Source organism: Chroicocephalus ridibundus, chromosome 1 (genome assembly GCF_963924245.1).
Source record: "Chroicocephalus ridibundus chromosome 1, bChrRid1.1, whole genome shotgun sequence".
In the NCBI taxonomy this organism is placed as follows: domain Eukaryota; kingdom Metazoa; phylum Chordata; class Aves; order Charadriiformes; family Laridae; genus Chroicocephalus; species Chroicocephalus ridibundus.
Window position 1 is genome coordinate 209,579,461 of NC_086284.1, and position 12,903 is coordinate 209,592,363.

The 12,903-nt window shown below is 39.6% G+C and overlaps 1 protein-coding gene across 5 annotated transcripts in view; it reads right to left on the bottom strand.

Annotated features, from left to right (window-relative positions):
* The window catches only part of CACNA2D1 (calcium voltage-gated channel auxiliary subunit alpha2delta 1), a 430,557-nt gene that overhangs the window by 371,052 nt on the left and 46,602 nt on the right, over positions 1 to 12,903 (bottom strand). For all 5 annotated transcript variants that reach the window (XM_063323544.1, XM_063323542.1, XM_063323543.1 and 2 more), the window contains exon 2: positions 4,115 to 4,196. In XM_063323544.1, the coding sequence (XP_063179614.1) occupies positions 4,115 to 4,196 (82 nt within the window). The remainder of the gene's footprint in view (positions 1 to 4,114; positions 4,197 to 12,903) is intronic.

A 12,903-nucleotide genomic window follows, 5' to 3' on the forward strand; every position in this document is an offset into this window, starting at 1 on the left:
GATCTGGATGAGGGGATCGAGCGCACCCTCAGTAAGTTTGCGGACAACGACAAGTTGGGTGGGAGTGTTGATCTGCTTGAGTGTGGGAAGGCTCTACAGAGGGGTCTGGACAGACTGGATCAACAGGCAAAGGCCAATGGTGTGAGGTTCAACAAGGCCAAGTGCCAGGTCCTGCACTTGGGTCACAACAACCCCGTGGTACCGGCTTGGGGAAGAGTGGCTGGAAAGCTTCCTGGTGGAAAAGGGCCTGGGGATGTTGGTTGACAGCTGACTAAATATGAGCCAGCAGAGTGTCCAGGTGGCCAAGAAGGCCAACAGCATCCTGGCTTGTATTAGAAATAGTGTGGCCAGCAGACTAGGGAAGTGGTCACTTGTATCTATCTTGGTCACTTGAGAGATCTTCATAAAAGACTCAATTGTATGAAGCAGACACAGATTGTAACTTCAGCTGAATCAGCTGAATTCTTTCCCTGAGTCCAGGGAGAGGTTGGCCAGGCTTTTTAAAGGTTATTATCTGTTACACGCCGTTGCTCTGAGCTTTAACCTCATCACTTGGCCAAATTAAGATTGATTTTCCCTAGAACAAGGAAGGACATTTCTCCTACCAAAAACCTGTCTGACCAAAGTACAGCTTGCCAACCCTATACACTCTTCTTCTACAGCTGTTCACAGAAAGTCACATCTACTGTTTTACAATAGGAGCAGTCTGCTCCTTCTTTTTGTATTAGTCATTCTGCTTTTGAAGGGAGAAGGAGACGAAAAAACAAACAACTTTATTTCTTTTTTGAAGTTTTCCAAACACGTGAATGCTACAGCCTTGGTCTAAACAATTCTGGAGTTAGAAGGAGCAATAATCAGAAAAAAAGCTGCAAATTCACTCTGACTGTTAAGTATTTTTAAAGCTTGAGCAACTGAAGGCAAGTTCTGTGAATAAAAATGACAGGCGTGCAAGCATGCTGTTTTTAATGTCTTGCAGTCTCCGTTTTTCCAAGATTGTGGTTTATTTCAGAAGAGACTTGACTAACTGTTAATAGGCAGCAAGCAGACAAAAAAAAAAGGATGCCATTCAAAAATGGGAAAGTGACAATAGCCTGTAAACAAGAAAAAAGGAGAGACTTCATGGCTCACACCTCTCAGGGCTTTGCATTCTCCCTTGCAGGCAAGAGAGCTAATTAAAACCTTGTGGTTAGAGAAAGACATCATGCAATTCAGGTCGAACAAATGGCTTTGATACAGAAGGCTATTTTACATGGAAACATCCCCCTTTCATGCTTTTAATCCTAGGATTACAAGCACACACTGACCACCTTGTGGATACCCTGTGAGACAACATATTATTTCCTTGAAGTTTGCTCTAAATTTTGACTTTCAAAAAGAAACTTACCTATGGTATTCACAGACTAATCTTTTTCTTCAGCGTGAATGTCACTGTGGTATACTTTAAGTGTGGCTGGTAGCACTATGTATTATTATGTTTGCCCAGCAGTTCTCATTGTAAGACTGTTTTAGCGGCTAGTAAATTTGCTGAATATTAACTACATAAACTAACATTTTCCTCAGGGAAAAAAAGAGTGACAGCGTCAATCTCTTGGCTTCTCATTATCTATTTTACTCGGTAGTCTTTGCATGGAAATGCCAGGCAAAATGGTGGAGACATTAACTCATTGTTTTGCTGAAGTTAGAAATCCTCTGCAACTCATTTCCCTTTGAAATACCCTACTGCTCCTGCACTATAGATTAAAAACTCAACATGTGTGTTCAAAGATCCTTGGTGTTTAACAAATTTTAGCCTGAAAAGCACCTACAGGTCACTGAAGAGATTTCATCACCCAAATCCCTGAGAACCTACACAGAGGTGTATTCCAACCCAGAGAGCATCACTCCTAGAGAACGTCATACCTCTGCAGCTAAAGTTCAGGCTTGCTGTGGTCTCACAAGTGATCTCTACACCCTTGCGTTCTCAGCAGTGGGAGAAAGAGAAGATGAAAACTTAACAAAGAACGAAGGGCAAGAGATAGGTATATGAAAGTAGGAGATAACAAACTGAAAAAATGGCAGGCAAAGAATAAGGACAGAAGAGACTGGAAGGGAAGGAGAAATAGAAAAAGAATACAGGAGAAAATTACAGGTCTGGGACCGAGAACTAGTGATGGAGCGAAAGGTGAGAAGGGGGAAGAAGAATAGCTGTGAAAGAGAAGAGATGCAATAGGAGCACTGGGGCAGGCTGGCCACACACACCTGGACAGAATGTTTTGGAAATGCTAAGGCAAACTAAAGAGTCGAGGGAGAGGCGCTGCACTGGAAAAAGCTGAGGAGAGAGATTCTAAAATAGAGATAAGAAGTCAATGTAAGGGAGAAAGGCAGACTGGCCAGGCAGCAAAGGTAGAAACTGAGACAGAAACAGAATATGTTGAGGAGACATGAAATGTAGCTCACACAGAACAGCAGGAATGGAATGGAAAGTCCAGTGGTGGATCAGAGGTACGATACGGAATGAGGAGACAATGGGGAAAAAGAGGTACCGCGAGTTCAGAAGAGAACAGATCACACCTAGAGCAGATGAGCAAAAAGGGCCCTCCCTTCTCTTAGCAGAAACCCCTCAACAAAACCTGGAGAGGGAGACATGATTCACAAGCCTTGTTAGTCTCTGCCAGCAGATCCCTGTGAAATCCACCTACAAAAACTACCATCAGTGTTCCACGCTGGGTAAACCTTACGGTTTCCCCAGAAAGCTCAAGTGATAGATATTTCTGTGCTGTTGAGATCCTATTCTGGTATGCTGGAAACTCGTGTGTGTATCAATCTATCTGATGCTTTCTGTCAAGATCTTGTTTTCAGTTTGTTTGGGGTTTTCTAAGATAAAAAGTGCATCTAAAGCATATAACTTTAATTGTGTTGCAATACAAAGCGCTCAAATTAGGAAAGGCCAGAACTAAAATAAACTCATTTATGTTCCTCATGTACATGCAGTGACACAGCCCTTGCTTCTATAGGGCAGGGGTGATCTCATCTAAACTGAAGCTTCCACAATGTAAATGGGGACATTTGAGTAAGTCAGCTAGCCTCCTCTTACAGTTGGTAAGGAGAAAATGTCCTTCTGGGGCAGGATTCACATGAAACACATGGATGTCTGGGCAAAAAGTCATTAAGGTCAAAAGAATACGTTAATATACAGTGTTCAATCTGAGAAACTTCACACCTGATGTTTCTGTGTGTTTCTCAATGGCTTTGAAACACAGCTGCTATTCATTTCATGGATCATTTAGGGAGATTGTGACGTTTGAAAACCACATCTCACGGCTTCATGTTCAGCTCCCCAACGCCAAGGGCTTCTGCTGGCTGACAGAATAACTTCTTTTCCTGATGTAACAGCAAAATTTCCCTTCATTCTATGTCAATCCAGAGACCCATTGGTTCACAGAAGCGGCCACAGGATTCATGCAGGGATGAGGAGAGGGAAATGTATGATCAAGTGGATTGTGATGTATACACACCAAGTTGTATAGGCAGTGTAATCCTGACATTTTCTGAATTGTGATTTCATTTTCCTGTAATCTCAGATGTGTTTTTACCTTTTGTGAACGGAATGTAGCACAAAAGCTTCTTCTCAATGACAGAAGAATTGTAAATTCTTCCCCAACACACACTTTGGCTGAAATTGGAACACCTGAATAAAAGTGGTTTTCATTCTCATGTATGTTTCTTCTAACCAGGAGCTGCCTCATTTCAGGAAATATGTATCAGAAAATAGTCTCCCTTGTTAACAGAGAGCAGAATTTTCCGCTGCTGTGAATGGTTGCTTCCTGGATACCATATTTGACAAACATATAGCATAAAAGCTCTGGTTTCAGGTGGAAGTGTTGCAACAATGGTAAGCCTTATGTCTAATACTGAAAAACTGATTAAATATTAGCAATGAGCAAGTGCTGTAACATTAAGAGAGTGGACTGATGGATGCCCATGTTATCCATTTCTCTCTCAGTAAGCACTGCAGAGTTTAATTCCCCAAAATCTTTTTAATATGTTGGGATGAAATGATTGTAATGCCTAGATGCTGCACACCATTCACTTTACTTCATAGTTATTGCGGTCTAAGGTGCATCTTTTTACTCACCGCAGCAAGCTGATCCACTCCGCTTGCAGTTCGTGCTAATGTTACGAGATCTTCTTGCATCTTGTCTACCCATGATTTTATCCTACAGAAACCAAAAAGAAAAGACAGACATCCAATCAGACCACTGGCACATGGAACTTGCATACAATTATATGAAACGGGAAAAAGTCAGAATATGGTGACATATGTTGATAAATATGTTGATAAAATTGAATACAAAATGTACAAGGCTTGTCTTTGATTACTACAAAATAATAAGCTTGTTATGGACCAAAATCTTCAAGCTACACCCTGGTGGTCTTTTGCTGCCTCAAATCTAAGCCACTTGCTTTTTTTGTTCTTTTACTTTTCATCAGCTGGAGTTTGTCAGATGCTCTCCAGGACAGACACTGTCTTCACCATCAAGTGTATCACTTTAGCTGCCTCTTGTTGACAAGTACCGAGGTCTGTTTCCAAATGTGATAGAGCCTAAGTTACCTTCTTTTTTTCCTTTTTTTTTTTCTTTTTTCAATAGATCCTCTCCCCAGCCTTGATGACCTGATTCTTCTCATACAGTGTTCTGTGGCGGCCATCGCACTAAGCTGGCTGTAAACCAAGCAGGCTACCCTATCTATTACTAGCTGTAGCAAAGATCACCGCAACAGAGCTGGTTCTCTGCCTGCCAGGACAACCTGCCTCACCTGCAGCTCACTCCCACCACCACCTTTCCTGAGGGCTTTGAGGTCCCTCTCACAACAGATAGCAAAAGCAGCAAAAAACAGCAACTGGGAGCAGGCTGACAAACCAGAATAAATCTTCTGATCTATAGCCACTCTCTGGACACTCCAAGGAAGGAGCAGCAGGACAGACAGAGCGGGCACAGGTGGCACAAGCTGTTTTGGCAACACGCATCCGCGCCTGGCTGCTGTTTTTCACCAGGGAACAGGCGGGGATTTGCTGGTGTGCATGCTCAGCTCCCCGTGCCCAGTAAACCTGACTCTTTGGAAAAACATTGGATCCAATACAGTTTTTATGTTTCTGTGCCATGTCACGTTTTGTAGTAGGAAAGGAGCCATGGTACAAGTTTGTTCCAGTGAGGTCCATGTTCAGAAGAAGGCTCTATCGCTTGCCTGGCCAGAAAGTTTGAACTCCAACTCATCTATCCTTGTCACTATCATAGCTCTCTGCTCTGAGATTTGGAACAGATACACGTATTTATCCTAGCCATTTCCTAGCCTTAATTTGATGCCCAAGGAATGACTGCTTAGATTATTCATGAAAGTAGAAAAGACAGGAAAAAGAGAGACTCTTTTTTGCTGCAATATGGAAAATTCGGAAGATTAAGAGTGGACATGGAGGACTGATTTTACTCCTTATTTCCATGGCCATTAATACATTTTTTGTTAAACCACAAACTATATCTTAAAAGGGCGCAATCTCTATCACGGGGTTGTAACGTGGTTACCTTTATTAAAGGATCCTTCCTCATGCTTTTGAAGAAAGCAATTAGTTATCCAAACACAAAAGATTTGGGGCTATGACACTTAGTGTGACGGACCTTCTGGCAGCCCAAAAGGTGCACAGCTAGGAATGGGAAGTACCTAGACAGGAAGGTACTGAGATTCAGTGCCAGATTCAAGAAAGATCCCTCTTCTCAATCAATAATGGGTCTCTCTCCAACCAATACACTGTCTCTCATGAATTCTATATGAATCCTATTTGCCACAAGCGAAAACTCTGACACAGTAAACAACACCTTTTTTAAGGGTTGGCTCAAAATATCTTTGAGGCCTTCACAAAAAAATCTGTTGCAGAAATTGAACTAGCAAGTCCTAATCATGGTTTCTCTTTAACCATAGCTTCTGCCCATGATACAACTGTTTTCATCCTCCCTCCAGCCCCTGGCCTGGTTTGTTTGACACGCTCATCTATTGTCTATTGTGCCATATCCTTTATTTTCTATTGTGTCGCATCTTTATTTTTCCCTTACAAATCTTTGGATAAAGAACAGTGATTTCACTCTGTCTGTACAGCACTTCCATTATTTCTTCACTGGATTCCAGGTGTTAGAGACATATAAAACCACATATATTCAAACACCCTGAATTAAAAAAAAAAAAAAAAGGAATGGAAATTTAGACTGAAATTATTTCACTACTTTCATTCATCACTGAGCAATTTTAATTGATCTGGATCCCAGGGGCAAAAAGCTTTCAGAAGATTGTCTACCCTTGAAAATCTTCTCAGTGCACTCAACGAAGACCGACTTCTAGACCAGATGGCAGAATGTTGAGCTATAATCCCAAAATTTTTGGAAGAAAACTATATTGATTGAACAACTATGTACGCCAAATCAATAATGCGAGGGGAGAACTTATCACACAGGTTGTGATTATGTAGATTTCCATGAACAATATTTTTAGCTTGCAGGTATATTTTCTAATTTGGGCCAAGCTTTAAAAAACTCTTAAAAGACTGTAAAATCAATGCTTCTAAATAAAATAGTTCCGAAGTCTTGACAGGAGGAGTTCCACTGTACAAAACACTCACTGAATTCTCCAAGAACAAAAAGGATTCACAGAAAATTATGAAAGTTGTAAAAAAAAGTGTAACATGGAATGTACAAAGTGCTTACTGGGATAAACTCCCTGTCACTTCAAAAGGACTGATACGTACTAGAACAGTTGTTAAGAATTCAGTCATCTCATAGCTGATTAGCAATAAACTGCTAATGAATTAGTAAGGGTAAACCCCTTCACTACCAATAGAGCCTTTTTATGGCAAACTACAGGAGTGGGTATTGGAAGAAGGGCTTTACCAAGTGTCTTCAACGGAAATCTTACTGATATGTCGTTTCCAGAGGTACCACCTCAACATAGCAATGTGAAAAGAGGTTTACCTCAAAATGGGCCTACCTCTTAACTTGGTATATCCCCCACTATCTTCACAAATCCTGAGAAAGCCAGGGAGTGGTAGCAGAATGAGTAAAAAGACTGGAGATTCCATGAGTTTGTCCTCCAGTGCTCCACCACAACTCTCTGCTGCAGGGTTTAACATCTCATTAAACACTTATAAAACAAAGAATGCTACAGGAAAGACCTCCAGATGGACACAATATTTTAACAGGTCTAACTGAGCAGCCCTTTCTCTAGATCTTTCCTGATACTTCTTACCCTTTGTGTGATTTGACCAATCTTCAGGCTATTTTGCCATTCTTTAGTGACTTGTTTCCAGCACGATTTGAGTCACCAAGAGTACTCTTGCTGCCTTATTTCTTTGCTCATTCACATCCTACATCTCTAACATGGCCACATGAAAGTGATGTATGTTGGGATTTAGGGACTAATTACATTTTCATTGACTATTACAATTGATTCCATTATTGTTTTAGTGCTCCCAAACCTTTCCTTCTGTACTTTGCTTTCCAAAGTCTGGTGTAAAATAAATTAACTTCCTGGTTTAAATCTCCACGAAGCCCTTATATTATATAAACATTTAGTTCTGTATAGAAATCAGTGTGTTAAAAATCACCTCTTATGGTATATTATGTTTACCATAGCTTTAAGCCCATCATGCGTATTAGTGAGAACAGTACCAGCTCATAAGCACGAGTATGAACAAAAACAAAAAAAAATGCTATCATCTTCCCTCTTTGAAAGGTTTCTATTTTTTTTGTGTGAAAGAATGAGGTATATGAAAGTTGAAAAAGTGAAACCCATTACCCAAAAGTGTTTTCAAAAGCATAAAATAAATAACTGAACATACTGAGATTTTTTTATGATCCATTTCAGTTATAAAAATTCTAGGTGTTATTTCTAAGAGGAGTTGATAGAAAAAAACAGGGAGGATTGATTTTTAAATTGACTTTTTTCATTTCCCACTGCTTTGTATTTTTACTGGATATATTCCTTTCTGTCCTAAAAGGAAACTGGAATGGTGAAATGATATATTAGTTAGTTGGTTAAACTTGAATTTTTGGAAGAAGTAACCCTTAAAAGCATGAATTACTTGCTACTACTATTACTTGTAACTGAAATATGGATCATTTTCCTCTTTAACTCACAAAAACATTCCTGATTTTTCAATAAATACTTCTTATATATTGTCTAGAATTCCTGCCTCCACACCTTGCCTTTTGAAGCTAGTCACCTAGACTAGTTTTTGTTTTCTTTTTTTTTGTTTTAGTTTTGCAATTAAACTAGGCCCCTGCTTCAGTCTATAGAAAAAGGCACCCCCAGAGGTGACCCGTTCTCTCTCAGCCAGGTGAGCTGACCTACCTACCTCCTACATTGCCTCTATAGGAGCCCTGGACAATTTTGGTTCCTAGTTCACGTTCTCCAGCACAGCTAAGCTACACATTTGACTTTTAGGCAGATTAGGGTAAAATGGAATAGGAAGAAATCCACCTTCATTCTAATTAATGGCAATTTCACTCCCCAGCTGTAACTTAAATGTAAATAATAATGCTTCTTGCAGTACTGACTGTATATTTTCCTTTAAATATTAGACCTTCTATAGTGGAAACTGTCCTTTTCTTACTTGCCTGTATAGCAGCTAGTACGGCAGGGTCCAATATAATAAAAAGTAATATTTTAGAAAGGGTTTCTCTAGATTACTATCAAAAATAAAAATGATAAAATGGCATTCTACAACTCTGAGGAAACTCATCATGATTACTCTTTCCTTCCCACAAGAATTTAAATAACTTCATTAGTAGTATTTACAAGGTCTAAGATGAGCATTTCTGCAACTCAACTCTCCCAACTTGCCACCAGACAAAAGTGTACATTTGAGATAATTCATGCTCCTCATAGACTGTTTTTCAGAAATGGACACAATCACGGGAAAATTTGGAAAATTTGTCAGAATGTTTAAAATTAAACTTTTTTTTTTTTTTTCCAGTTAAGGAATCGTATTATCTCATTGCATTTTTTTGAAAAAATGTTTGTCTTTAAAAAAATGAAACAGGAGCCTTTAGGCACTTAAATGCTTGTCTGGTGCTCCTTTTAACTGAAGCCTGTAGTGCAATATCTGTCTGACAGCTGCTCATGGTCAGGGTTTATTTAACAATTGGAAAGCTGTCACAGCAAACGTGAGCTCCCACGACTTAAAGAAGCAGCAGCTATTTTTCTTCTGCAAAGGGCACCAACAGAAAGCCTGTACAAAAGGCTAGTTTGTTCCTATAGTTATTAGTTTGGCATGAACATTGCAACGGGTGTTCCACTGAAAGGTGATTACATTTTGTGATACAACTGATTTTAACCCCCTTCTCCCACACGCCGGTTTTCCCCATATCAAGCAATGACTAGACAAAAGGAGTGTGCACATGCCTTTCCACAGCAACTTCTAAGGGATTTGAATGATGAAGGAGACTGTCTGATTAAAGACAGACAGACACATGTAATTTACTGGGGAATTAGAAGGTACAACCCTGCTGCTGTCGCCTGGGCTTGGATCAGATTGATGAAGAAACAGCCAGAACACTCCAGAGCTGCCCATCCACATTATACTGTTAATCAACACAGCATTAACAGCTACTTTGACAGCACAGAAAGCATTTTTTCTTTTTTTCTTTTACCTTTTTTCCTTTTTTTTTTCCTTTCTTTCCTTTTTTTTTTAAAGCAAGACAATTGTATTTCCTAAAGTCAGTCGATTTTCACAGGTACACCCCTAGTCACGCTCCAAGCAGAACTTACTATAGTAGGTGCCAGCCTAGGAAATCCTTTTAACTTCATTAAATCCTGTTTTTATGTTAAAGCCATATACCAAACCATACTTGCAGAACAGATCACTGCTCAATTACAAGGGTAAAAGAAACCGAGAGATCTAGATGTAGGGCAGCCTGGCTATAACCTTTTTCCTGCTGAAACTGATGCAATTTTTTTCTGCTGACTTCAAGGAAAATAGATTAAAGTAATTATAGGCCATAGCTTTAGAGACCACTCACACTAATTTAAGGTCCATTAGCTGACTTCTGCTTGGATAATATTTTATAATCTAAAGAGGTAGGCGTAGAACTTAACTCTGCCAATTGAAGTCACTTGGTATGTTGGAGAGCCATATCCAGCTCTTCCTCTATTAAGATTACATTTTGCTTAAGTTTCTCAATAGTTCTTGCATACAAAAATGTCAACAATTCAAGTAATGAAAGCTGTAAGTAACCAGAGGAAGAAGTGTTTTTAAAATAGGCAAATGCTTCTTAGATTATCAAAAAGGAAAAAAACTGTATAACATATTGCTCCAAATTCAACAGAAAAGTGGTGTTTGGAAAATGAAGATAAGTGAAATTAGACTCAGAAACGATGAGAGAGCAAGCCTTAATATATTCTTTCAAGCTAACCCCACTCTATTTTCTTGCTCAGAAAAAAACCTTCACTTGCAGGACCAGATGCTTTTTCAAAGATTTGCTGTCTGTGAAGGAGAGGGGAAAGTCTACAAAATTATTATAAAAGCAGGATTCTCAACCTTTTTTTGTCCCTCTTAGGCAACACTAAAGGGCAAACAGAAACTGTTATTGTAATTTATAGAAGGCATGTGAAAGAAGAACATATGTTCCAATGGAATTACTAACCTTCTCCCCAGAAATTACCCATGTTGCTCCATTTAGACCTCCAACTGCAAAACTACTGAGTTTTAATACCACTATATATTTTGATGACCTATTAAGCTGACAGTACTCGTATTTCAGGTACGTGGGTGGATGGATAGATTTCTAGAGAACCAGACTTTGGAAGGAGTGATAAAAGCAGGTTTTGTGAAATGCTGAACAAACTGTCATAGTGTGCTAAGATCCCACTGATTCTAAATCAGGGAAAGAAAAGGACTGGGTACGGAAAGACTGATGCAAAGATCACTAAAATCTTGGTTATCCAATCAAACTCTTGAGCCTCCACTGCATAGCCAGAAAATGAATAAAATAGGGTTATGTAATTTAGATGTGATGTAAAAAAAAAAATAATAATAATAATGCAAAGTCATCCACATAAGCATTTGTGAATTTTCCAGATCTTATTATAGGATTTGTAACAGCCCAATGAGATGCCACAGAGAGGAGGAGATTTAAATTCACCATCTTGAGACACGCTGACCTCATTCTATAACTTCTATGGTTATGAACCCCTCAGGGTGGTTTACAGCCGTCCAATACTCCTCTTTCTGTTGTTTGGAAATTTTCTAATGGACTCTGCCAAGGTATGACAGCTTACAAGTATAGTATAAAAACTACAGATACTAAATAACAATTTGCAAAGAAGTCAAGGATTCAGAAATTTAAGTGAGAGGGGGGTGTGCTGCAAGTGTTGTGAGATCCCACTTTATTCCAATGTGATAATGATACGGGCATGTATATCCACCGCCAGCTATCTGTTGAAAAATATATCACTCAGTTTTGTATAAATGTTTGGAAGAACTTTTATATAATAAAAGCAAAGCACAGAATAATTCATGACATTTAGCTGAGTGAGGAAAATAGGGAAGCTATGCTATCTCTGTGCATGCAAATGGATGCACAAAACGCATCATCTACTTCATAGGCAAAGACATTTCCTCTGTTGGCAAGAAGATGAAAAAATGGTACTTTGTTTCTTTGCCCTCGCTGACTGTCTTATCTGCCCAAATGTGACAAGCTGCTGTCCATGTAGTCTGCAAGGACTTTCCAGATATAAGACAGTCCCAATAGCCAGGGCCAGAGGAACCCTCTTGCTCTTTCTTGTTTTCAAAATGTAAAATCCTTGCTTGGAATAGTTATTTTACATTTGTCAAATTGAAATGTTTGGGGAGTAAGACATAATTTCTGTGTCATATCTGTCATTCTGTAGAAAGGGTCAATGTAGACAGAAAACTCTTCAGGATAGACTTGATTTTTAGTAGCAGACATTTTAATGTTTAGACTTGGGATTTTTGAGCTTTATTTCACATGTTTAAGCCATCCAGTCACAGAAGCTATTATGATTTTCCAACAATTTTCCAAATACTCCTTCTCTATATAAACCTAGTTATTCTCCATCGTAGCCTTCACAGAACAAGCACACAGGAGCACTTGCTAATGACTGCTCTACCAACTGCTCTTTCAAGGAACCCCTGTATACCACAGATAAATGGGGCACTAGGAACCCAGTGATGAAGCAGCATTAGTACAGACAGAAGGAGAAGGAATGGCCTCCTAATTTGGCCAGCAGCTCAGGAGATTTAAGTTCCACCACTGACTTCCAGGACTTTGGCAAGTGAAGGGCAGACCTGTCACACCTCAATGACTGCCTATGTCCTAACAAATGGTTTGCTTCTTAATACTGAGTCACAGAGGCAGGTTCCAGGATGGAAATGGTCAACTGTGGATGGCACTGTGAGCTGCTCAGTGTTTGCCCCAGTGCGTAGAAAAGCAGAAACATTTCTCCATCCTTACCCAGAACTTCTAGGCCCAACTAACTCCTTCACCCTGACATCTCTTTTGTAGCCATGGAGCACAGCTTGATTGGCTATTTTGCCATCACCTTCCAGCAAAACCTTGCCTAAACATCTCCATCAGAAGACTTCAAGGATGGATCTGGGAACAGCACCCTCTGACCCAGTGGTTGGACCCACCCCCTGCTGCTCACTCCCACTGAAATACCCTCTCCTCATGTTTCAGTTCAGTTCTTCATCTGTAATTGCACTTATCACTTTAATAATTGTGTGGTAGATTCCCCAAAGCATCCAGAATTTAAACAGGACTGACCAAATAATTCCTTAAATATGGTGTTCACTTTCAAGAGCCAGGATCAGGGCATGGTCATATTATTTTATCCGTTTTTTCAGTACAAACCAAGTGGCTG